Source organism: the organism of the source record quoted next, unplaced genomic scaffold (assembly GCF_019419815.1).
Source record: "Pyrus x bretschneideri cultivar Hongxiangsu unplaced genomic scaffold, Pyrus_bretschneideri_v1 Contig27, whole genome shotgun sequence".
Taxonomy (NCBI): Eukaryota; Viridiplantae; Streptophyta; class Magnoliopsida; order Rosales; family Rosaceae; genus Pyrus; species Pyrus x bretschneideri.
In genome coordinates, this window is record NW_025999579.1 from 3,235,773 (window position 1) to 3,259,957 (window position 24,185).

The window sequence follows — 24,185 nt, forward strand, 5'->3', positions numbered from 1 at the left end:
TGAATGGAGTACGTCCTCGGAGCAGCATTGATGCTTTCATTATAATCTGAAATAATAAGATTACAAAGATAACTCTTTCTATTATCTCCTCTCTTCTTCCTCTCTTCTTTCTTCCTCTACCAGCCATATGTGTATCTGTGTATATTTGCTCTCCTTCTTCTCATCTATTTTATAGACAAGACTTTAGACAAAGTTGTGGTGGGATGAACAGTAGATTGATAGTGGGATATGTGGGTATCCACAATGAATGGCCTGCGAATTACAACAATATCTAATTTTTCCAAATGCTTATTATGATAACGTAACTTTGTTGTGACATTGAACAATAAAATTTCTTTCCAAATATAATCATTTATTAAACAAAACAAAAACAAAAACAAAAAAGTTAACAAAATGTTTTGACAAAAAAAGGGTAAATGGGCATAAAGGCCCAAAATTGGTTGGTTTCAGGCCCAATATTGGCTAAAACCCTAATTCCTCTTTCGTGTCCGCGAACTAAAACCCTTCCTCCCTCAACCCTCTCTTTCGCTGCTCGACAGAAACTCTGCAGTCGGCACCTGTAACTTTTTTCCCAATCTCTGCACTTTCCACCGCCGACGACGCCACACTTGGTAAGCTCTGTGATTCTTCAGCCATGTCGTTGCTCGAAGTCATTGCGAGAGCCTCGGCCAAATCCCAAACCCAATCCGCCCCATCAGACTACCCCATTGTTCTTGACCCGGAACCTATTTTTGAGAATTTGAAACCCAAATTCGACGATCCAAATGCCTCGGCAGCTGCAATCCCAATCGACGGATGGAAAATCTCACAAACCGACTCCGAGCTCATCGATTCGGGCAAGAAATTCTTCACCAAGCTTCAAAAGAAGCTAAAAAACCCGACCAATTTCACCAAAGTTGAGTTCTTGGGAATCCTAAATCCGTTTCTCGAGAACATTTGGGAGAAAAAGAAAGCTGGGGAATCGATTGGGGTCGATTCGTCGAATGATGGGTATTCCCGGGTTTTGATTGAGAAAGTTGGGAATTTGATTGGCAAGGATGTTGCTGGTTTGGTTTTGGATTCCTGTGTTGTTTTGGAGATTTGGGATTTGGTAGGTGCTTTGATTGCAAATGGGGTTTTCCCCAATTCTTGTTATCAGCATTTGGTTCCGAAACTCGTTGCAAAGAGGAGGTCGGAACTGCTTTGTCTTTGTGTTAAGCATGCTTCTGATCTCGGGTCATCGGAGTTGCTGCTGATCTTGAAGTACTTCCTTGATCCGCCTAAAGACAGTTATGCTAGCTCCATGGATGTGAGGAAGGAATGGGAGAGCCGGGCATTGGCCGCAGCTCAGAAGGCCGGAGATCAGAGTCTCTCGGACAAGAAATTAAGAGTTGCGAAAGATGCTGCGGTTTTGCTCATGGTAGCGTATGATGGGTTCTCTTCTGCAGAACTCTGCCTGCATTATCTGTTGGCTTCGAAGAACCTCGATGAGGTGATGTTTTCGGCCGCGATTCGTAAGCTGAGTGGGAAGGAGATGAAGAGCTTGCTGCGGTATTTGGGTAAGTGGCTGAAGAAGTATGAGAGGTTTCCTCAGGCATCAACAGCGTCGGGCTTGAAGGCTTGTGATTGGGTTCCTAAGCTTGAAAATGTTGTAAAATGTATCGGGTTGGTGCTGGACGAGAATTATTCCGCATTTGTGTTGCATCCGGAGTTTCACGAAGAGCTGAGATCGATAAACGAAGTGGTTTCTTCCTTGACCTTGGAAGCAAGGCCTTGCTGTTCTGTGGCCAATGTGGCTGGTAAATTGATGGCTGAAATTTGAGTGCAAAACTAGCTTCCATCACTATGTTTCATCTTCTTTCTGAATTGTTTTTGTGAAATTGTAATTTTTCTTACTGAAATTGCAGTATCTATAAAGTTCTAAGTTTCGAATGTTCATAATTCTTCTGTTTTAACCTTAAAGAATCAATGAATTTGTGTATGCTTCTGTCTTCGGCACACAAATTTAAGTTGCCAAAATTGATGTCATGAAAAGATCAAAGAAGCTGACTGGCTCTACCATCAAATACCTTCTGTAAGCGCAAAAACTCGGCCTGCTAAAGGAGGCGGCAATGCTGATACAGCTTGTTCAATTTCCTGGTAAAACACAAGCATGAACATCAATAGCTTAATGACAAATATACAAAGCAGCTATGGACTGACCATCATACCTGTACTGTGTACCGAGCGGAAAAGTGAATAAGAAGAATTGCTCGGTTTACAAACTTCTCTGCTTGACTAATAATCTGAAATAAAACCGTACAGATATGACAAGATCAAACATTGGGGAAGCCTAGATAGATACAATGAAAATGATAGATTGACGAAGGCAGGCAGTAACGAATCCAATCACTCTGGAGACGAACCTCAGATAGATGTATGTGTCCGTAGTCTCTGGCATGCTCCACTTCAACCGAGTCATCTAAGAACGTGCTCTGCATGAAAGATTGGAAACAAGTTACAGTAGTATAACACATTATACACTAACCATTTATAATAGCCTCACACATGCTATGAACTTTAAGCGAGTGATTCACTGCCGCAACGAGAATCTTTGCCTTCAGCACATCAATATTACTACTGTCAGTTATGAAGTCCAACGTGGTATCTCCTGTAAAAGCAACTTGAGGTTCTGTAAGAGTGTTTGTAATCTGCAAATAAGATAACCCGAAAAACAGAAATGCAATCAAGAGAGGAAAAACGATAAGTAATAGTCAATGAACAAAAAAGGCAATCAAGTAGCTTAAAGGAGAAACTAAATAGAAAAAGCGATCTGGGATTTTAAAGTCACACCTCAACACCTGATGATTTTAAGGTTTTAATTTCATTCCCAGAAAGGCAAATGTACTCCTGCTTAAGTTTTTGTTTTACGGAGTATACTACATAGCCCTGTCATATATCATGCATAGCGAGTTAGTACTTCGATAAATCTCAACAAAAGTTGTCGCTCGGAGTCTTAATAGAATTCCGAAAGAGAGAATGTTACAAATATACAAATAAATGGGATACCTGACTTGGTATTCCATGGGAAGTCCTAAAGGCTTTTACGTTGAGATCCCTTCTCATAGAGAATTCTTCTCCTGCAAACATACAGTACATAAGATAACATCGAATCTGAAAGTAGAAGGCACAAGAAGAACAATTGTCATCTGATGGATGAATTTGATTAGCAATCAATGATAACCAACATCCAAGCCAATAAGGTTATGCTTCAGCTCCGATTGGTCCATTTTTCTGTGCTCCTCAAAAAGTTGTTCCACGAGTTCTTTTATACCCTTTGGTACAATGATCGTCGGGGGCTTCATACTGTATAATCCACGCATTGCAACATACATGGGCAGTCCTCCCTATCATATGGATATAAAATCATGAGTTGAAGTGCAGCAACACTGACCATGGCAAGACATTATCATATCAATCAACAAAAACGGTCCATCCAAAAACGACCCTAAGGAAAATCAAATGATGCAATCATAAACCTTTTTTTTAGTCCTTTTTCTCTGTTTTCTTGCGTTTCTGGGATGTGGGGGGTTCTAAGCATGGTTCAAGATATTTGGAACTCCGCCCTGAATTTCTGTTTGTTTCCATACCCACCCCCTCAACGCAAAACCAAAATATCCCCTCTTCAACCAATTAACAATACAATGCCCTGTAACCATCAGATGTCTTTGGATTTCTGCTAACGAATTTTCCCATACATGCAAACTCTTTAAAAGTTTCCATTATATTTGATCAAGTATTTAAGATAGTTTAAGCTTGGAAAATTCCATTGAACTCCTCAAATTATCATGTTTTTGTGCATAAAAGAATCGAAAACAACCACGCTGTATATATCATTTAGCAGCATTACCAATCTCTCATTTACCAAATGCTTACTCAATACAATATATATACTTGTATCGAATTGAAAACAACACCAAATCGACGAAGAAGCGCAAAATCTTGTCACTTTATATCGTTCAAGTACTTCAACGGCTAAAAGAAGTTAACTTTAGATAGAAAAGCTAAAATCTTTCACCATCACAAGTACATAATAAAAAATTCCCAACACCAGCAAGTCAATGGAAAACCAAATTCATCATTCATCATTCATCATCCATCAAGTAAAAAAAAATAAAACAAAAACCCATCAATAAAAACAGGTAATTAGCAAAACCCAAATTGCAAATTATTAAAAGAAGTGCATACAATGTGATCCATGTGGGCATGGGAGATGAAGAGGAATTCCTGGGAGATAGCACGCTGCGGGCAGCGACCAATATCAAAGGAAAGGTTGAGAGTTGGGAAGATTATGCAGGTTTCATGGCCGCCAATGGACAAACCTTCAATTGGGTACCCTTCAATGGTCAACCCCCTGGCTTTTTTGGGAGCTGGGTCGGGTTCTGAATTGGGTTTCGGGTCTTTGCTTCTACTTCCGGTCATTGATAAGAAGAAGAAGGATCAGAAGATGGGGGATTTTTAGAAGGTGAGGAGAGAAACGAAGTTGCCAGAACTCCGACGGGGTCTTTGAATTTACAACTGAAAGGAGAGAACTTGATCCGTCTCTGTTTCTGCTGCTAAAAAAAAAAACCAGGGGATTGTACGATAGTGCTTGTGGTAGCCATGCCACAATTTTACTACAGATCAATTTCTTGTCATTAAAGTAACGTACTCAATTGACACTTTTTATAATTTATTCGTGTTAATTAATGAAATCCTAATCGTATATTGTGAAAGCAAAAACCCTCCTTAATCTCACTATTTGGTTTGTTTAATTCGATATTTGGATTGAAGAGTTTACCTATTCTTGTTGTCCAATCTTATTTCTGATACTATTTTAGGGTTTTAGGGTTATGCACTTGTGTCCCTTGTGCCGATCCGCTAAACTCAATAATTTCCTTCTTAATTTATTGGATACAAAATCGTATTCAAAAAGTAAATAGAAGTTATGTATAGTATTGAAGCAACGACATAAGATTCTTTAATTGCAAAAGCAAAACGTATAATATTCGTTTTCTATATATAACGATATATTTACACTAAATTAATTACGAACTTCTATTCGTGATATTTGAACTTAAGAGCACTCATTTACAAGTCAAGTTTAAGCATGAGGCATTGGGTATCGGCACAAGGGACACAAGTGACTAGTCTTCAACCACTGACCAATACAATCTTCATGATAAAAGTGCGAGCAAGGCAAGCGACTAACTTGAACACCATCCTCAAAGTCCTCCATGCAAATAACACACGATGTTTGCTGCTGCTCTCTCGTACCTTCTTCACCAAATATCACTTTCTCCAAATTCTCAATGGACGATTCATCTGCAGGAATAGGTCTGGCCTCGTACGTTTGCATCGACGACATCGCAACCCAATCGGCCAGCGAGGTAATGGGATCACTACCGACAGAGTGCATCAGCAAATTCGCATCAATTATGCCCACAAAAATAGGCAGCATGGTGGTGTTGTTAGCATTGCTCAAGTTCGAACTTGATAATCCAGCAAGTTTGTGGAATACTTCTTCAGTAATTGCTGGAAGTTCGTGTTCAGGAACGAGCATGCTGGAAAGCACGTCACCCACGAGCGCTCTAGTAGAATCAGACAATAGCGTAGTACGATCGACATTAATGGTTTCTTGCGTTACAAGGGTTGGTTGTATAACTATTACTGAAGCAAGATCAATACCATCTTCATTAATCAAAGATCCTACGTGTGCGAGTAACTTGTAAAATTTAAAGTTGATCGGAAGCACATCTGGTGGAAGCTGGGGTTGGTTAATGTAGGGGTTTCTTCTTTGGCTGACTAGGGTGTATATCGACATGCTTCTAAGTATGAATTAATAGTAACGTTGGGCAATAAAATGGGAAAATATAGAGGGGTTGTGTGAGCTATATGGGATGACAAAGTATGTATATATACATGTGTGTGTGTGTGTGTGTATACCACGTAGTCCTAAATCGACTGGGACAAGGATTATTTTAATTTTTTTCACAGTCGAAATGGTACAAGGACTAGGAATTGTTAGAAATTCGAGTAAAATGGACGCAACTTGTGTAATTAGATTAAAGCATCTTAACTACAACCTAATTTCCCTTTTTTTTTTGTTAAGATCAGGCATATCTTCTGCCCTTTTGCTTTTAAACTTGTTAATATATGAATTATTAATTAATTAATTCAAAATCCTCAAAGTTTGCATTATTGGAAGATTAATTATCTTTTCATAGTGTTTTTGTTACACATTCCTTCTAATATGCAACATCCTATCTACCATATATGAGGTTTGGGATTAGGATGAGTATTATCTTGACATGCCATTTGCTTAGAGCTAATCTACAACCCAAATATGGAAAAGAAAATAAATAAAAAATGATTAATTTCATTTCATTTTTATTAACTAACGCGTACCATAATCTACAATCCAAATATGGAAAAAGTAAATAAATAGAAAAAGAAACTTGTGGAGAAAATACCTAAAAATAAAAAAGGAAACTTGCTACTCAAGTCTCTAGCATTACTCGCTTTAGGCTCAGTAGCACCGTCCTTTAGACCTTACAAATAATGTTGCAAGTTCCTTCATTTTTTCACTAACCTAAAACCATGTCAACCAGTATTAGACACTATCGTAGCCATGTCAGGCAGACAACTCAGCCCATCATCAACTTATCCCGGTTTCCAGACAGCAAGCTTTCGATCAAGTTCAAATTTTTTAAGAGCGAAATCCGTTGGAATATTGCTGCTGGTCAAGATGACGATGATGATCTTTACAACTCTCTTCAAGAACAATATATTCAACTCGAAACCGAAGAACTAGTTTTGGTCCACCGGACCGAAATATTATCTGATGATGAATGTCACAGAACAAGTTATAAAACCCTCTCGATTGTGGCTCTTTCAAGCATGGATGTCCCAGAGAGTGAGCACCCCTCGATTAGTTGGAAGATTTTTTGGGTGGTTAAATCAGCGGTCTGTAGGGTTCCTATTCTTGTGGACATATATGATGTGACTTGTAATGTTAGTGACGATGACAGTGACATGTTTGATGAGGCTACAAGGGAATATCCATGGATGCATACAATGACCGTCCTATTCCGGCGACAAAATGGGCGAATGAGAATTTGCAGAAAGTGAGAATCTCTAATGATTTGGATGCTAAGTCATGCGTGATTTGTATGGAGGGCTTTGTTCAGTGGCTGCAGACAAGTCACTTGTGTCCTTTGTTTTTGCATCATGTAACTTGTGTTCAAAATTGGCCATATATACGATGCCTCTGCCCCTGTAAGACAAATTAGCTAGGGTTCAAACATGTCGACCGAGAGTTACTACTATCGTACTACTACAACAATCCTCCTCCTCAAACCGCCATCGATATCTTCCAATTCTCATACGCGACGTCGCTCCAACCATACTGCGGCTCCTTACGGCAATCGAGAGCCGTTGGATTAACATTAACGCGCAAAAACAACATGAAGATCATGATGTTGCAAAGGACGTTAGTTCATGGACGGCCAAACCTAGTATCTGCGGCTTCTCCTAGCTGCAACTTGATTGCCTGCAGGCCTTGTTAACAGTGTGCTACTTGCATAGAGGATTTTACTGTTCAACCCGGAGATTAAGGTTTAGGGTTTAGGAGAGAGAACTCGCTAATGCCCTTGTGCCGATACCAACTCCCATATAATTTTGGGCCTTCGAGGATTAACCATTAGGGTCTACGTTTATTCACAAAACTTTGGGCAGATAATTAACAACCCCCAATTAATTTAGAATCCGTTTGGTTCGTGAATTATATTTGGAGTCGACTCGCATAAACTTTGGAGAACACTAAGGACTTATTAATTTCGTCTCTTATTATACTAAAGGGATACTTTGGATGCGGTCCCTAATATTTAACACTCTTTAACTAAAACCTTAATGGTTTTCAAAGTTTGATCAAAGTCCCTTGATTTGTACATCTCATTATATTACTATTAATATTTATATTTTTATAGTTTTGACATTAATTTTTTGATATTTTATGAGATTTATAATCCTATAAATTTAAGGGATACTTTGGATGTTGTCCTAATCTCTAACACTCTTTGACTAAAACCTTAATGGTTTTCAAAGTTTGACTTTGTACACCTTATTATATTACTATTACTATTTATATTTTTATAGTTTTGACATTAATTGTTTGATATTTTATGAGATTTATAATCCTATAAATTAAAATCCCTCATTATAATACTATTAGAAACAGCTACTATAAAAAAATTCAAACATTTTAATTGAATAAATGGATAAAAATTATGTAACATTAAGAAATAATAAATGGCAAAAGAATGCATCCATAGTGTTAAAAAAATTGGTACATTTCACATATAACAAAGCGGTTCATTAATAAAGAAGCATGGGTACATTATAAATATAATTAGGGTAGAAATAAAAGATTAAAAAATTATGACTACAAATGAAATTTTAAAAAATATGGGCGCAAAAAGAAATTAATACATGGGTACAAATTAAAACTAAAAATAAAATACTACAAATTAAAAAAAAAAGGTTGCAAATTAAAAGTGGGTACAAACTAAAAATATAAATATATGATACAAGGTTTTGCCATAAAACATAAATGTACCATATGTAATTTTTCTATCATTAATTAATTATACAATGTCACGTGACGATAAATGACACACCCCGATCGAGATCAGGGCATGCTGGCTGTCACGTAGAAGTGACGTAGCCATGTGCACAGTGCGGAAGCTAATAAAATAATAATAATCAAAGAAAAATAATACGAATAAATAAAAATCAACGGCTTAACACAAGGTAACAACATACATGTGCAAGCAAAGTGTGAAAACAAATTTCAGAGCACGAAGACCTAATGCAGTCCGGGAGCAAACGACACAACAAAAGTACACCCGAAGGTGGTCCTACACTGGTGACAGTCTGTCAGATATGCCGGGAAAATCCTCGGGGAAGCCACCAAACGTGCTAGCCAACTAGAACCTGGAGGGGCGCAAAACAAAAGCGTGAGTGGGCAAAAACAAAGCTTTTCAAAAACCATTTCAAAACAAGTTCTAATCCCTCGCCGTAAAACCCGTATACTTCCCAGAAACATAGTATACATAAATATATATAAGTCATGCTCAGGAAAAATGCCATGCCAAATGCCTCGAAGTAAAATGCAAGTGCTCAGGAAATGCCAAATCCAATACTCTGAAATCTGTCAGCCGAAGTCACCTAACATGACCTGTACGGCTGAATCTAGAGCTCAAATCTCCATCTCACTAACTATACCTGCACACGAGTCGGAACCACCTAAAGTGGTCTGTACGACAGGCCTGGGTGTAACATAAGTACGCTCAAGTGCTACGATCACGTGAAGGCTGGGCGAATAATCGCGAGTCACCTATGAGTCGGAACCACCTAAAGTGGTCCGTATGACAGGACTGTGCACCTAACTTGGATCCAAGATGAGCGTGTGGTGCGGGAGGTGAACATCACGTGAAGGACTGTGCCCAACTCTGGGCGGGAGCACTAACACCGGGGTGCAGGTTATGAGCTCTCTATGTATCTAGAATCATTACTGAACGTAAATGTAAATCATACTCACCTGGCACTTACCTGCACGTCCGCAGCGCCCAACATATATATATATATATATATATGCAACTAATAATGCATAAATGATGGCAAACAATAAACATGGCATATAAATGAATAAACGTTTCAAATCAATTTCTGGGAAAACATGAGTATATAGGTATATACGGAAAACCAAAAGACCACTCACTGGTATGTAGAAGGGTTGTAACCCCCTTACCTCGAGTGACCACGCTCGTCCTCGGGATACGTCTCACCTATATGCGAAACAACTACAAAAACGTTAATTTTAAAGCACATAACCAACCTTAAGAAATAACTTTTCATACATTGCTCAAATGGGGTGTATGAATACACCAATGTGATCTACTCGACCTCAGGAACATTCCCATATTTTTAGAAAAAAATTTCACCGTCACACGCGCCCCCGCACGCCGGCCAAGGCACGGCCACATGCGCCGACCACGCGCAGGCACGTGCCTGACACACTGACGGCGTCAGTTAACGCCGTCAGGAATATTCCGTTAACTTTAACGGATTCCGTTAACGCCGTTAGGAATATTCCGTCAGTTTTGACGGAATATTCCGTCGTCTTCTCCGGCGAGGCTCCGACGCCGGAAAATCGGAAAAATTTCAAATCGTGATATCTTCTTCATTTTTCAACCAAATTTCACAAAATTGGTACCAAATTGAAGCTTAGAACGAGAGGAACAAGTTCATACCACTTTCAAGTGCTAAAATCCACGAAATCTCGTCAGGAAAACACCACCAACTCCGGCCAACCTTGAAACTCACGATCCCGACGTCCAAAACCCTCAAACGAACCACCCCGAGCCTCCTAAGGACCTCACCAAGCTTCCTACAAGCTTGAAATTCCCAAAAACATAAGAATTTACGTGAGCATGAACAGTGACAAAAATCGGGTATCCCGAGTTCGACATGAAAACGAATGTATCCTTGCCTGAAATGGGTATGGTTAGACTCTTACGAACCTCACGAGCATGAATATGTAACTTGTTTCTTCGATCTGTGAAGATTTGATGGGTTTTTGATTGTGTCCGTACGTATTGGGTGGAAATGAAGAAAGAGAGGGAGCACGGGATAGGGTGCGGGGCAGGGGAAAAGGGTGTGGGGTGTGGGAGAGTGTGTGTGTGGCCCAAAACCTGCCAACAAAACCCCAAAAAAGACCACACAATGAAAATATCACACTAGGGGCAAAATCGTCTTTTCACGCGTACGTTTTAAAAATTCCGAAACGGGCTGTCACAATAAACACATGGCACAAATACAAATAAAACTTTAAAAAATGTGGGCACAAAAAGAAATTAATATATTGGTACAAATTAAAACTGAAAAGAAAATTTGAACAAATTAAAAAAGGTTTGCAAATAAAAAATGGGTACAAACTAAAAATAAAAATATATGATAAAAAATTTAGCCATAAATATAAATATACTAATTGTAACATTTTTAACACTAATGAATATTTTTAGGTAAAAATATTTTGTTATTGAAATAATTAATGAGGTTATTAATACCCAAGGGTCTTGATAAAAAATTAAAAACGAATAAGGTTTTAATCATAGAGTAGCAAAAGGAGAGATTAGAACCTAATTTCTCCTATACTAAATGATCAAATTTGATTATCATAGATATTTTATGTCAAACGACAAAATCTACCATTAAAAATTAAAAATTCTGACTACCCTACTTTCTCCTCCCACCTTCTTGTATGCAATAATTCTCCTCAACTACTCAACCCATACATCGTATTTGTTCACAACCTCAAGCATATTTTCAACAACAAAAATGTCTCTCCTGTGTATATTTTAGGCATTGATTGAGTTAAAAGACATAACAATGTTGTAATGTTTTAAAACATGTTTGGAATTGCTTATGCAAAAGGTCAAAAAAAGGTTCTTTGATAGCCGATCTACATTATTTGCAAGAAAAACTAAAAATGCTTATGAATGGTAAAAGTATTTTCTTGTAAGAAAGAAAAATCTTGGAATTTTAATAACAATTGCTACACATTTATATTAAAAACATAAAAAAAAAGTGTTTACAAACATGAATTCAGATTCTCTTCAGATCTCGCAGTATGAAGCTGGACATATCAGAAATCCGGATCGTTTAAAAGAGGGAAATATATCTAGACTCTTGGATTGCATGAGTGGGGTAGTGAAATGGGCTAATAAAAGCTGTAAAATTTGAAATAAGTGGTCCAAATTTCTTGATCTAGATCCAATCCGTGACATGAGGAGAGGATCTCTATTCTAGGGGTAAGCAAACGGGTCTAGGAACCGCGGATCGAGGTGGGTACGAGCCGGGTCTAATTTTTTTAAAGAAGAAACGGGATGGGGCGGTGGTATTTACGGGGTGGGGCGAGTCCATTCTATAGAAGCACGGGGCCTACCCTACCCATTTCTAAAATGGAATGAAGGGAATATGGATAGGATTTGTTTCTCTTCTCCTGACCTAGCGGTCCCTAATTAATTCCCACTCCTATCTTTCCTGGCCGACATCACCGAACGCAGACCACCATCGATTCACCACCATTGTTGCGCGTTGCGACCATCACCACCCCATCACCGTCGTAGACGTTATTAACTGTTAGTACGCCATGTCTCATCTCTGTTTGTCACTCGAGTCCTCGATCGATTTTATCTCACGTGCATCGTCCCCTCCACGATTCTTTCACCCACACTTAACCACTCTCCGTTGGTCATCTCCTCCACCACCCTGACATCACCACTATCGTGAGTCTGGGCCTTGGTGACCACCACGATGGCCCAGTAACCTCGATTGTCCTCCTTGAGTCCTCGACAACATCTAGAGAACTTTAGGGTTCTCTTTCTCCCTCCCACCCCTTGAATCAACTGCGTCGACATCATAACAACCACCACACGAGTCACGAGGCTCCAAACTCGGCTGGTGACCGCTCAATCTGGTGCAACTTGGTTGATTCCAAGCGCTCTTGACTCGATCGACGAAGAAGAAGAAAAAAAAGAAAAGAAAATGACCCGTGGACCCAGCCCGTTTCAAACGAGCCAAGGTAGGTCCGGTTTCTGTATTAAAATTTGTTGTACCCGCTCTGACTCGACCCGTTTCTTTTAAACTTGGATCCGGTCCGGTCCTTTCAAAATTGGGCCCGGCCCGTGCCCAGCCCTACTGTATTCTACAAACACAAGGGTTTCATGGGGAATGGCTTCTCAGTTCTCATGTGCTGTTTCCATTAGAAAATGTCGCAAGTGTTTGAGACAAAAATGTTGGTTGTACCAGAATTCTTTTTAGGAAACTTTAACGAAAAACTTCCTATGCTATTCATTTTAACGAAAAATCACATTTTACACTAGAAAATCAATTCTAATACTATCTATTTTACTTTTTATTTTACCTTCACCGTTAAAATTCAAAATTTTGAAGCACTTTTAATTAATTTTCTTTGTTTTAACTGCTTTTCCTCTCCCTCTGACAAGCAGCTGCAAGTTCGAACCAATTTTTCAGCTTTATGTTTCTTCTGGAATATTCAGGCGATGCTTCTTTTCTTCTCTTCTCCGTTGGGTGATTCGAACCCTGACATCCCCAAATTCGCAAAATCGAAACCCTAATTTTCAATTCTTTTCAGCTGGGCCACAGTTTCCGACGATCCTCAAATCAGAGCTCGTCATGGACCCTCAACACCAACAATGGCGGCCTAGGCCTCCAATCCCAGGTACCCTCTGCCCTATTTGCTCATTTTCTCACTTCCCCTTTTGCCCTCCGCATCCACCCTTCAATCAAAACCCGATCTTCCCTAACGATTCGGGTCACCCTTTCCAAAGACCCGTTTTTGATCCGTATATGGGTACTCAGAGCCCGCTCGTGGGTAATTCGAATGGGTTTGAAAATCCCAGGCCGTGGAAGAGAACCGCTAATTTTGACGTAGACCCATATGGGAAATTTCCGTATAGAGACGGTTTGGCGTTGGCGCCGCCGCCGCAAGGTCCGCCACCGTATGAATATGGTGGCAATGCGTACGTTAGTGAAGGTGATAGGAACTTCAAAAGGCCGAGAGTCGATGGTTTGGGTTTAAAGACCGAGTTTAACCTGAACAATGCGAGCTTTTCATCAGATAATGAGCGGAGATTGAAGCTGATTCGTGATCACGGTGGGGCGGGTTCAATTTCGGATAGTAATACCATCCCGAATGGCGAAACGAATAGGTATGCTGATCAAAGTAAAGATTCTAGGCCTGTGAATGAATCACAACATTCCCATGTTAATGTACCATACTATGATCATACCAATCAGCTACCACAACCCTATGGAATGCAGCGGCATGATGTGAGACAGTCACTTGGGCAGCAACATATGCCTGGAGTTCCTCCACATGGCACTCCGATTACGAATGAAAACGGAGGCTACTTTTCGCCCCCTGCTAGTGGTAGATTTGTTTCTGAAAATGCAGGTCATATGCGGGCTTCTCGGTCATTCAGTGGGCAGCCTCCTCTTCCCACCACTCCACCACCTCCTCTTCCAATGGATCCGCCATCAAAATCGCCGCCTTCATTGTTTCCGGTTTCCTTTGGTTCCTCACCAATGATGTCTTCAGCCTATCCACCATATCCTGAATCCCACTCTCCGGCACAGCCTTATTTTCATAGTAAGCCATTTTCACATGCTTCTACTGGCTATATTATGGAGGTATAGTTGCTTCCTTGTATGCTTTTATGGTTTATCTTGCATTGTTGTTGGGTTGCAATTTTCAATTAGGCTTCTAGCCTTCTAATGAATTTTGTTTTTTTGTTTTTTAATTTTCCTTTTGTAATTCCGAAGCAGTCTCATGCTGCTCATCAAATATCATCAAAGCAGTGCATAGGAGATGGGTATCCATTTCCACGAAAGCAGTCATCTTTGGATAAGCCAAAAGTTATTGATGCTACACGCTTATTTAAGCAGCCACATAGAGTCACTCGTCCAGATCATTTTGTGATAATCCTAAGAGGGCTTCCAGGTACCAAATTTTGTATTTGTAATATGTGCAGGTGGTGTTTATTCATTTTTCATAAGTGCACATTGCTTTTCTTTAGTCCCTAAAATGTTAACTTTAATCATAGTGGTCTGCCAGTCTAATAGAGAAGCAAATAATATTTAGATTAGTGCCTGATCAATTTTCATACTTACCCCTTCAAAATTGAGCTGAAAATTACGGAACCCCACCCATCCCACTTACTTTTAGAGTTCTTTTTCACCTTCGACCGTATTCTGGAAATCTTATAATGTATTTGATATCAGGTAGTGGAAAGAGCTACTTAGCAAAGATGTTGCGCGACCTAGAGGTTGAAAATGGTGGTAATGCTCCACGAATCCATTCCATGGATGATTATTTTATGACAGAAGTAGAAAAGGTTTTTTTTTTCTTGTCTCTTCTTTTGCCTCCTATTACTTTCTCAGGGTTGTCTTTAGTGTTCTTTGGGCACTTGAGAGAATTTTAACTGAAGTTTTATGTTTTATACTAAAGGTTGAGGAAAGTGATGTTTCAAAATCTTCAAGTTCAGCTAGAGGCAAGAAGCGAGTGGTGAAGAAGGTGATGGAGTATTGTTATGAACCTGAAATGGAGGAGGTAAAACAGTTCAAAATATTCAAAACTAATAGAAATTTGGTTTGATTTGAATGTCTTTCATGTTGAGATTTACAAGGGTTGGGAGGTGGTTATGTAAATTCCGTCGCGTCAGGCAAAATTAGCCGTGGGACTTTGTCTTGGTCACTGCTGAATAAAAAGGCTGCTATAGAATTTGATTGCATCAACCTTCCTGCTTTGACATCTAGAATAAAAATAGTCAGCTCGTTTTTTGTAGTTTAGGCAATACCTTTCAAGTGATCAAACAGAAAAAAAAAAAATTTGCAGTTTCATTTGTTAATCCAGTAAACTACCACTTCAATTTTTGATACGTTTAATCTTTCTGTGTGCAAACAGTCAATTGTAGCATTTAGTTGTCTTAAATCCTTGTGGAACTTCTTTAGTTTGGGGGGCTGGGGTTGGGCATTGGGTGGTAGATGTCGGTTATTTATTTACCTCTTGTATTATTTTCTTCTTAATTTTTTTTTTCTTTTGGAGCCAATTATGATTTTGACATGCCTAGGGATAGAATGATTTAAGAATTCTATATTCCATTCATATAAAAATGGTATCAAACCCTTGATGCTGTCATGTCTTCTCCACAGGCTTATAGGTTGAGTATGCTGAAGGCATTTAAGAAGACCCTTGAGGAGGGTGTTTTCACCTTCATAATTGGTATGCCTTCCCTTTACTTTGCTGACCAATGACAGAAAACATCAAACTTTATATCTCTACTTTGCTCCTTTTCTTCTTTGCTATGTAGCTATTTATAAAGGCTTGGGAATTTCTGAGATTTCCGATGGAATTACTTGCGAATTTTGTGTAAAATATGGTGACAGTTTTTTGGTCAAATGATGTTTAGGCAGTGTGTGCTTTGATTTCAGTAGCTCACACTGGCTGGTGGTAAGCGATCAGCTCTGAGACATATTTCTCCTCTAAAACATGGGTGCATAAATGACCTACCTGAAGTGTTTTTTAGATAGGATTTCAAACTTGTTTTTCGTTATCTTAAAATTTTTCTAGTCCTGAGGCATTAAAATGATAAGATTACCGTACTGGCTTGCCGGTAAATTTAGTAAGCAAAATAATCTGGTATCGTTGTCGAACAAGGGATGATGCAGTGCCAATGCACTGCCTTCATTTTAACTAACTACAGATGCAGTTTTGTATGGAAATTGACCCTTTTGTTGGTGGTATGTGTGCTTCGTCTTAGTGGATGACCGCAATCTGCGGGTAGCTGATTTTGCTCAGTTTTGGGCAATTGCAAAGGTATAACCTCATTTCTCTCTTTCTCACAACCTCTGCCATGTGTTCTGTAAGTGTCAACTATTTTTGTCACGCAGCATTTTCATGAGAAACCCAGTAGTGGCTTCATCTTTCATAGACCTTATCCAATGTAGATTAGAGAGCTAGTGAGAAGTTTGCTAGTGTGCCAATATCCTAGATTAGCAATTCTGTGATGCTGTAGTATGTGATTTTATGTTTTAGTTTAAAATTTTTTAAAGTAGGTGGATGAGAGGAGGTATTTTGTTGCCCTGTCTAAACAAGCGCCAGTTCTCCAGCCTGTATTGTTTTGGGCTTTATAACCTATTTGAATATGTGCCAACTACGGACATTGTGTTTAGTCATGGGGCTAATTACATGTGGCTGTAGTTTGGACTTCCAGAGTAGGGTTTCTTTTGGCCTTACCTACTTACTAGGTTGTAAGGAGGGGATTTAGGTATACTCACTTTTGTTTTCATTTATTTGGTCTGGATGTCAAGTTTAGTGGTGCTTTTTTTATCAATGGCACCATGCACGAAATTTCGTTTAATTTTCCATCGGGAAGCAATTTTCCTCTTGTACTACTAATATTTGCACGATTGGTTATTTTTCTTATATTCAATGGGGGCTGAGTTATGGCCCAAAAAATCATAATAATGGTGGTTGATCATATAATAGTGACTTCTCGATTGTCTATTTTCTGGTTCACTCATTGTTCTTTGTCTTCTTTTCAGAGTTCGGGGTATGAAGTTTATATACTAGAAGCTCCATATAAGGATCCTGCGGTGAGTATCGTATGTGTGTTTTATGATAATTCTCTTTCTTGAAAGCAAGGCTAACATTAGACATAAAGTTGGAAGGTTTTTTTTTTTTTTTTTCATATATATTTTTGTTAATTTCAGGGTTGCGCAGCTAGGAATGTGCACGGCTTCACCCAAGATGACATAGAGAAGATTGCTGGACAATGGGAGGAAGCTCCAACCCTATACTTGCAATTGGACACCAAGGTTTGTTGTCATTTAAATTTAGCTCTCACCTTAGGTTAGGATGGAGGAGTTCAAAGCAGACATCAGTTGTAAGTGTAAAATGTTGAACGTGGAGGTCGAGTTAATGCTTTTACATTGATCAGTTATAGGATGACCATTAGTTTTTGGGCTAGAAAGTTAGGATGGCCATTAACTTGTGAATGTAAAGGAAACTATTTTCTTTTGAGCCCCTGAGAGCTATACACCTCCAACTCCTTCCCTTTTGGGGTCCGAAACTACTTGAGGATTCAAAGCCAGGAATTAATAGGGGGCGGTACCACTACAAGGGCCAGTGAAAGTAACACACACCTGGGATTATGTTATCACTTATATTTGCTTATGGGCTTTTGTTTGACATTGTGTATTGCCGGCTTGACAGTCATTATTCCATGGAGATAGCTTGAAGGAAAGTGACATTCAAGAAGTAAGTTAAATCACATTCGACTCTTTTGCTTTTCTTTTATTTTGAACAAGAAGAGTTCTCTGGCATCAGATATGCCTGTATTCCTAAGGCAAAAAGAAATTGTATATATATGTGTACCAAACATATTACCACACAGGATTGACCATGTTGACCATTCTGTGAAGTCAACGTGATCAACAGTGTTGTGGTTGTCGTGCGTTCACATTGTGTGGTTGGAACACCCTGTGGATATGTATCAACTTGATTGCTTACTCATTAGAGAACTTAGAGTTGTACCACCAATCATTGATTAAACTCTAATGGCTGGTCACTAAATCCCAATAGACCTTTTCTTTTGGTAGATAAATGTCAGTTGATTTTAATCCAATGGATAGTGAGTGAGTTACTGTGCTCGCCGATGACTTAGGAGATAATTACTGCATATTTTGGATCCAGATCTATTTTAATTTTGGTTTGATATGAATCCATATGATATCTACCAGGTGGACATGGATACAGAAGATGCTGATAATGATGGTTCACCGGGATTGGAAGAAAGAAAGCCTGAAAAGATCATAGCACCCCCTGCTGAAGATGATGCTCATATTGGTATTTTTGGCTTATAATTCTTTCGTATTAGTAATTATGTGAGGGGTGATTTGAGTTAATCACGTATGGTAAATCTTAAATCTTTAGGCTCTTCGCACGGTGGGAAGAGCTTGGACGCTGAAGAAGACCATCCAACTGTGGAAGTGAAAGAACTAGGTAGGAGTAAATGGTCAGAAGTATTATATGATGATGATACTGAAAAAGCTGAAGGTGTGAAGGGCAAGTTTAATGCTCTTTCTGGACTGATTAACGCTTATCGCAAGGAAGCAAAGTCCGTGTGCTGGAGTGATCAGGTATGTATTTTCTGGTCCTATCACTCAACTGATGTATATGCTTAGTTGATATATATGTGTGTGTGTGTGTGTGTGTGTGTGTGTGTGTGTGTGTGTGTGTATTTTAGATCATGACTTGTCGTTTTACAGTTACTTTTCAGTGCAAGAATTGATTGTTAACTTACCTTTAGAAGAAAGATATCACGGTTATAGTGGTGTTTATGTATATATTTCTTAGTTGTTGCAACCTTACTCTTCCTTCCTCCAGGTTGGCTATACTGGGTTTTCAATAGCAGCAGCAAAGAAGGCGAATGTCATGTCTTTGGTCATTGGACCAGGTTCTGGATACAACTTGGTTAGTGTTACTTCGCTATCATAAAACCACTACATTATGCCTTTCATGATATAAATTATAAAGTTGGACATGGTAATTAGATGTAGCTTCGTCTTTGTTATGGTACTTTCTTTTCTGCTGGGCTAGTTGTTGATATACAAGGTTCACCCTCCGTTGAGAGTACGGTTCTTGTGGTATTCGTGTATGCACCATCTATGTGTTGTATCTATTCCTTCATAGGGCCAGCAAAATGGTCTCATTAGCTTTTTTAACTTCCGACACCTGCAGAAGTCCAATCCGTTACCCGAAGAAGAGAACTCTACCACCCATAGTAGGCTTAGCAGTGGTGAATCAAAGAAGCAGAAAGCATTCCAAGAGCAACTTCGTGCAGAACGCGACTCTTTCAAAGCAGTTTTTGACAGGAGGCGGCAGCGAATTGGTGGACTTGGTTTGGGGGAAGAGTAGGTCTTACGAGTTAGGATTCTTCCCCTCAAAGTGTTGTTGGAATATCATTTTTTGTTAATAGATGAATTTATTTGTGTTGTTTGTTGTATATTGGCACTTGAATGAGGTGGATTAAAAATCCCTATGATCGTGTAGTCTTAGGGTTTGTTTAGAATCGCTTTTAAAATGATTAAAAGCGCTTCTGAAAAAAAAAAATTTTGGAATCCAAGAATATTTGCATTTTTATTAATGATTGGTTTCAAAAATAATTTTACTAAAAATATTTTCAATCATTTTAAAAATATTTTTAAACAAGTCTTTATTAGATTAGACAGAATGCTACGTAATTCCGTGAAAAATTAATACAACTATTCTCCATGCCCCATCGCACCCTCTATGGTGTGAATAATTGAGGTTGATTGGATATAAATGAATCAGATGTATTATTATATATTTCTTAATTACAAAGACCCTATCGTTTTGAGGAAATATACACAAGTGAAATTGGTTGCAAATTTTTAATTAAAATTGTAACCCGAGGAACATTAAGACGTAAAACATTATGTAAATGTGAGTTAAGTCAGTTGATCAGAAGTATTGTGTTTGTCTCTTGCACAAAGTTCGAATTTGCCTCCTTGTCAAAACATTGTGATTTCTAATTTACTTATAATTTTGTAAGCCGATTCTATTTGTGCATATTTTCTGTCTTTATTTGCCGTTTATAAAAAAGAGGCGAACATTTTCTAGTCCTAAGACTGGATCAGAAACACGCTCTCACGTGTCACGTTTCCGACCATGTCTCTCTATAAAAGCGTTGGAGGAGAGCACCATCACCTATTGGCGGTTGAGACGAAAGCTTCCTCTCATGGCCACTGCTGCAGCCGCTGCCGCTGCCCGGCCATGTTTAATGGATCCCGAAGCAGCCGCCAAATGCAGCATCACAGTTCCCAGCAGGCAAACCATTCATTTCTCTCACCATGTAAACCTACTTCATTCCCTTTTTTTCCATCACATTCATACATGCGTCCTGATGCTGCGGGATGCTATTGTGGTGTTATCTTCAGTCAATGACGCACTGCCATGTGAGAAAGTTGAGACGCATTAGCAGTACGTGGTTTGCTTTGGTGGCATCTCAGCGTAGATAAGCTTCTCTCGTATGTTTGACATGTCATCTAATATCCTTCTCCTTGTGTGAACAGAGGTCTCAGTTGTGTTCACTTTCCATGAATGGTTGCCAAGGAGTCTCTCACCTCCCTTTAGGCACCGTTGAAACGCGGTCGTTTCCAGCGGTTCCAACACCTTCATTGGCTCTGGATAGGCTCAGCTCCGCCATACTGAATTCAAACCCGCCTCCGTCTTCCTCCGGAATTATACGTCTCCAGGTAAGCCATGTTAAAAATGCTCGATGCCATTCAAACTCAATTCTTACTTGCTCCTGTTCTGTGAGAGGTCAAAAAAGGTTTGTTTTCAGAGCAATGGGCTTGTGCCACGTGGTTGGGTGGCATTGGACAGCATGGGCTTTTACATCCCTGTTTCCTTATCCTGCACTGCGTAGAACATGACGAAATTAAAAAGAAATTTTCTCCTAACATCTGGTGATAAAATATACATGCAACTGAAACGTTAAGGTGACAGTATCTAAAAACTATCACGTGCCACCATGTGCTTTACCTTTCTTATCTCATATCGCGTAACAGGCTTGGGATACCGGCACCTTAATTAGACTCGTAGTTGCATGTAAATCTCTAATCATTAAAAGTCCATTTATGTTAATTACTGCTAACTTATGTACTAGTTTGCACAAAGGCTAGGGAGTGCTAATACAAAGTAGCATTGGGCCAAACCAGCAACTCTTCTAATCTTTACATTGATAGAACCAATGGGAATGACCAGCATAAATCGAAGAACAATTTGGTCAGCGTTGCCAGCGTGGGGTCTGCAGTTTTCTTTCAGGATCTGCATCCCTTCTCGTACAGGCGTTGGAAGTCCTTAAAGAGGTAAAACAACAAAACATATTGCGACAAGTTCAATGTCATTTCCATTTATATACACATTTATAGTTACACTTTCAACTGTAGCTGTAGCGAAATCCATACGTACCACATATTGGTGACATATCGATAACATATCAATGGTTATATCCATATCGTTAATATATACAACATATCAATAGTTGATATCTGAAGGTATCAACTATAGTTACAGTTGACCGTGATCCCCCTTGTGGACGTGAAATGCGTTATATAAACTCAAGTCTAATTGTCTCATCTCGTGACTGAATGTTCCTCTCTACAGAATGTCCGCTTATTCGCGCTTATGGGGCAATCCGTTTCGATGAAAGAGCCAACATATCCTCCGAACGGGAGGCATTTGGTTACTTTTATTTTATGTTTCCTCAGGTAGAATGATTATTTTCTTTCGTGCAGTTGTTTCGAGCCATAAATCGTGTTTGAATTCTTGTAAGTATTTATACCATCTGCTGCTAGATACTGAATGACAGGTTGAGTTTGATGAGCTTGAAGAAGGTTCAATGCTAGCAACAACCATTGCTTGGGACAGCGCTCTTTCGTGGACTTTGAGAGATGCAATTGATGCACTTAAAGCTACATTGCACCAGGTTCAGATATTTGGATTGAGTTAAATCTGCTTCGTTTAGTATTTATCGAAGGTATTCATGCTTCATGTGGGTATAAATTCTTGTGATTATGCAGATATCTTCGGTTGTTTTAAAGCTTCAAAGACATATTCCTTGGACACTAATGTTAAGGAACAATAACATCCCGTGCAAGACGTATTGGGATCTTGCTGTTAATAGAGCTTTGCAGAAAATAAGAAGCGACTCAGCACTTTTTAAGGTACTGGCCGCAGATGGTAGTATTGCACAGCTGCAGGAAAGAAGCAAAGGTGTGTCTCAATGCTGTTAATATAGCTTTTCAGTATTGAGACGCACCTTTGCTTCATATTTCTCTCTCCCTCCCTCATTAACGAATCATCTCGTGTTGGGAATTCAGGTGGTACTCGCGCGTAGCAGCAGAGTAATAACAGCTACCGATATCGATCCCATAGCATGGTTTTGTCTTCAGCCGCCTAATGCACCGGCATTTATTGGAAACACGGTAATTGTCTCGAAAAGTATAAATTTCAATCACTACAACATCTATTATCTTCTATGATCATTGTGAAAGTTGTTTTGAGTTTTTATTTTGATGGTCCTTGTAAATAGCCAGAGCAACTGTTTCACAGAAAATGGCCTGGCATTACCAGCGAAGCTCTGGCTGGAACCCGAGCCAGAGGTGAATCGATGCCTGAAGATCTTCAAATAGAACTTGAGTTACTTTCCAGGTTTAACTCGACCTTTCGTAATCATTTTGTGATGTTATACTTCATTCTGCTGCTACAAATAGTCTTGCAAGCATCCAACCTCAGCTTCTAAGCGAGCGTGAAATCCATGAGAATTTCTGTTACACCCATAATTTTAACAAGTTTCAACTAGTAAAAGCCAACAACATTCGTTTTGCGGTCCGAAAGAACACCTTGAGTTTACGATTGTACAAGAAAGCATACAAAGAAAATTGGAGGCAAGTTTACTTTTGGGTACTTCTATGTCTAAAATTTCGTTGTTGATTTTGTTTAGTGGGGAATAAATCAGTGCAAATGCTGAAATCTATTAACCGAAAATAAAAATCGCGGTACTTACTTTCTTGTTTTGTAGAACGTATGTGACAGTGTCCAAATTGAACCAAAGAAAGAAATCCGTAAATTCCCTCGAGTCCAACTTTTATATGCCAAATTGGCTGGCAGGTTAAGAAGTGAAGATGATGAGGTAACTACATTGAATTGTTCTACTTCATTTCTGAAGGATATGTTCAATTTCATCCCGTAGTCCTTGTCGAATTGAAGTTTCCAGGCTATCTGCTTCTTTTCAGTTTGAAATATTGTCTTCTCTTCACCCAAGTCCAGCAGTTTGTGGATTTCCAACAGAGGAGGCACGGGTTTTAATTGCAGAAACAGGTGCATCTTACTACTACTTTGTTTTTGCTGTCTATACGCTCATAATCCTTTGGCTTTATACACTCGATTCATCTAGCTGTTTTGGTCCAAATAGAACATTTTCCTGAAGACAGATTCTTTCTATTCACAAAATGCTTTCAGAAGTATTAGACCGAGGGATGTATGAAGGGCCGGTTGGTTGGTTTGGTGGAGGAGAGAGTGAGTTTGCCGTTGGCATTAGGTCAGCATTAGTTGAAAAGGTAAACCAAGTGTATTCTTTTGCTTCTACTCTTTTACATAGGCATGTCTTCACTAGCACGCCGAGCTCGTAGCACTGACCCTTCTGGATTCTAGGGTCTTGGCGCGATGATCTATGCTGGAACCGGGGTTGTGGAAGGAAGTAATGCATCGTTAGAATGGGATGAACTCGAACTCAAGATTTCTCAGGTCTGTATGCATTCAAATTTGCATCGCTGTGTATCAATAAGCATTGAGCATGAGACTAGATGCTTCAATAAATTTTTACATGTTTTGATCAATGCTGCAGTTATCCAAGTTGCTTAAACTTGAAGTGCCTCTAGAGATTAAAAGCTGATATACCGCAAGGGCTGTCAACCGAAAAGGTCAGTGCAGTTCCAAAGCTGTTAGTGAGGAT

General features: G+C 39.2%; 6 protein-coding genes across 7 annotated transcripts; 4 read left to right on the forward strand and 2 right to left on the reverse strand.

Annotated features, from left to right (window-relative positions):
- Nucleotides 1-386: 386 nt before the first annotated feature.
- On the forward strand, nt 387-1,917 carry LOC103958752. The gene has a single exon (XM_009371069.3). The coding sequence runs from the start codon at nt 635-637 to the stop codon at nt 1,799-1,801; it is 1,167 nt and encodes a 388-aa protein (XP_009369344.2). The 5' UTR covers nt 387-634; the 3' UTR covers nt 1,802-1,917.
- Nucleotides 1,918-1,959: 42 nt separating this feature from the next.
- Nucleotides 1,960-4,618, reverse strand: LOC125478958 (tRNase Z TRZ1-like). Its single transcript, XM_048587881.1, has 8 exons — nt 4,207-4,618; nt 3,203-3,365; nt 3,028-3,098; nt 2,812-2,907; nt 2,558-2,669; nt 2,385-2,455; nt 2,190-2,264; nt 1,960-2,115 (listed from the first exon to the last, which is right to left on the reverse strand). The coding sequence occupies exons 1-8, from the start codon at nt 4,438-4,440 to the stop codon at nt 2,041-2,043; spliced, it is 897 nt and encodes a 298-aa protein (XP_048443838.1). The 5' UTR covers nt 4,441-4,618; the 3' UTR covers nt 1,960-2,040.
- Nucleotides 4,619-5,101: 483 nt separating this feature from the next.
- LOC125478981 (probable E3 ubiquitin-protein ligase RHY1A) lies at nt 5,102-6,087 on the reverse strand. The gene has a single exon (XM_048587927.1). It carries the CDS (start codon nt 5,819-5,821, stop codon nt 5,102-5,104), a length of 720 nt encoding a protein of 239 aa, XP_048443884.1. The 5' UTR covers nt 5,822-6,087.
- Nucleotides 6,088-13,040: 6,953 nt separating this feature from the next.
- On the forward strand, nt 13,041-19,685 carry LOC125467957. Of its 2 annotated transcripts, none has more exons than XM_048587871.1 (13): nt 13,041-14,274; nt 14,407-14,584; nt 14,866-14,978; nt 15,092-15,193; nt 15,796-15,865; nt 16,404-16,459; nt 17,188-17,238; nt 17,356-17,460; nt 17,858-17,902; nt 18,385-18,490; nt 18,578-18,783; nt 19,031-19,117; nt 19,385-19,685. In XM_048587871.1, exons 1-13 carry the CDS (start codon nt 13,258-13,260, stop codon nt 19,559-19,561), a joined length of 2,313 nt encoding a protein of 770 aa, XP_048443828.1. In that variant the 5' UTR covers nt 13,041-13,257; the 3' UTR covers nt 19,562-19,685. The 2 variants fall into 2 exon arrangements, with proteins under 2 accessions (XP_048443828.1, XP_048443829.1); XM_048587872.1 differs by having other exon boundaries at nt 14,410-14,584.
- A 717-nt stretch (nt 19,686-20,402) lies between these two features.
- LOC125478874 (isochorismate synthase 2, chloroplastic-like) lies at nt 20,403-21,767 on the forward strand. Its single transcript, XM_048587600.1, has 3 exons — nt 20,403-20,519; nt 20,740-20,922; nt 21,415-21,767. Exons 1-3 carry the CDS (start codon nt 20,406-20,408, stop codon nt 21,427-21,429), a joined length of 312 nt encoding a protein of 103 aa, XP_048443557.1. The 5' UTR covers nt 20,403-20,405; the 3' UTR covers nt 21,430-21,767.
- Nucleotides 21,768-21,776: 9 nt separating this feature from the next.
- On the forward strand, nt 21,777-24,147 carry LOC125478875 (isochorismate synthase 2, chloroplastic-like). Its single transcript, XM_048587601.1, has 11 exons — nt 21,777-21,939; nt 22,041-22,157; nt 22,252-22,395; nt 22,552-22,656; nt 22,764-22,882; nt 23,040-23,118; nt 23,253-23,363; nt 23,467-23,551; nt 23,693-23,790; nt 23,885-23,977; nt 24,078-24,147. The coding sequence occupies exons 1-11, from the start codon at nt 21,820-21,822 to the stop codon at nt 24,123-24,125; spliced, it is 1,119 nt and encodes a 372-aa protein (XP_048443558.1). The 5' UTR covers nt 21,777-21,819; the 3' UTR covers nt 24,126-24,147.
- The last annotated feature ends 38 nt before the right edge of the window (nt 24,148-24,185 follow it).

Coding starts and splice junctions, on each gene's coding strand:
- LOC125478874 (XM_048587600.1), top strand. CDS start 20,406: ATGGCCACTGCTGCAGCCGCTGCCGCTGCCCGGCCATGTTTAATGGAT. Junction 20,520..20,739: donor CCATTCATTTCTCTCACCAT/GTAAACCTACTT, acceptor TTGTGTGAACAG/AGGTCTCAGTTGTGTTCACT.
- LOC125478875 (XM_048587601.1), top strand. CDS start 21,820: ATGTTCCTCTCTACAGAATGTCCGCTTATTCGCGCTTATGGGGCAATC. Junction 22,158..22,251: donor TTAAAGCTACATTGCACCAG/GTTCAGATATTT, acceptor GTGATTATGCAG/ATATCTTCGGTTGTTTTAAA. Junction 23,364..23,466: donor TAAGAAGTGAAGATGATGAG/GTAACTACATTG, acceptor GCTTCTTTTCAG/TTTGAAATATTGTCTTCTCT.
- LOC125478958 (XM_048587881.1), bottom strand. CDS start 4,440: ATGACCGGAAGTAGAAGCAAAGACCCGAAACCCAATTCAGAACCCGAC. Junction 2,456..2,557: donor GGCAAAGATTCTCGTTGCGG/CAGTGAATCACT, acceptor AATCTTTCATGC/AGAGCACGTTCTTAGATGAC. Junction 2,265..2,384: donor GACACATACATCTATCTGAG/GTTCGTCTCCAG, acceptor GTTTTATTTCAG/ATTATTAGTCAAGCAGAGAA.
- LOC125478981 (XM_048587927.1), bottom strand. CDS start 5,821: ATGTCGATATACACCCTAGTCAGCCAAAGAAGAAACCCCTACATTAAC.
- LOC125467957 (XM_048587871.1), top strand. CDS start 13,258: ATGGACCCTCAACACCAACAATGGCGGCCTAGGCCTCCAATCCCAGGT. Junction 14,979..15,091: donor TTATGACAGAAGTAGAAAAG/GTTTTTTTTTTC, acceptor TTTATACTAAAG/GTTGAGGAAAGTGATGTTTC. Junction 17,903..18,384: donor AGGAAAGTGACATTCAAGAA/GTAAGTTAAATC, acceptor GATATCTACCAG/GTGGACATGGATACAGAAGA.
- LOC103958752 (XM_009371069.3), top strand. CDS start 635: ATGTCGTTGCTCGAAGTCATTGCGAGAGCCTCGGCCAAATCCCAAACC.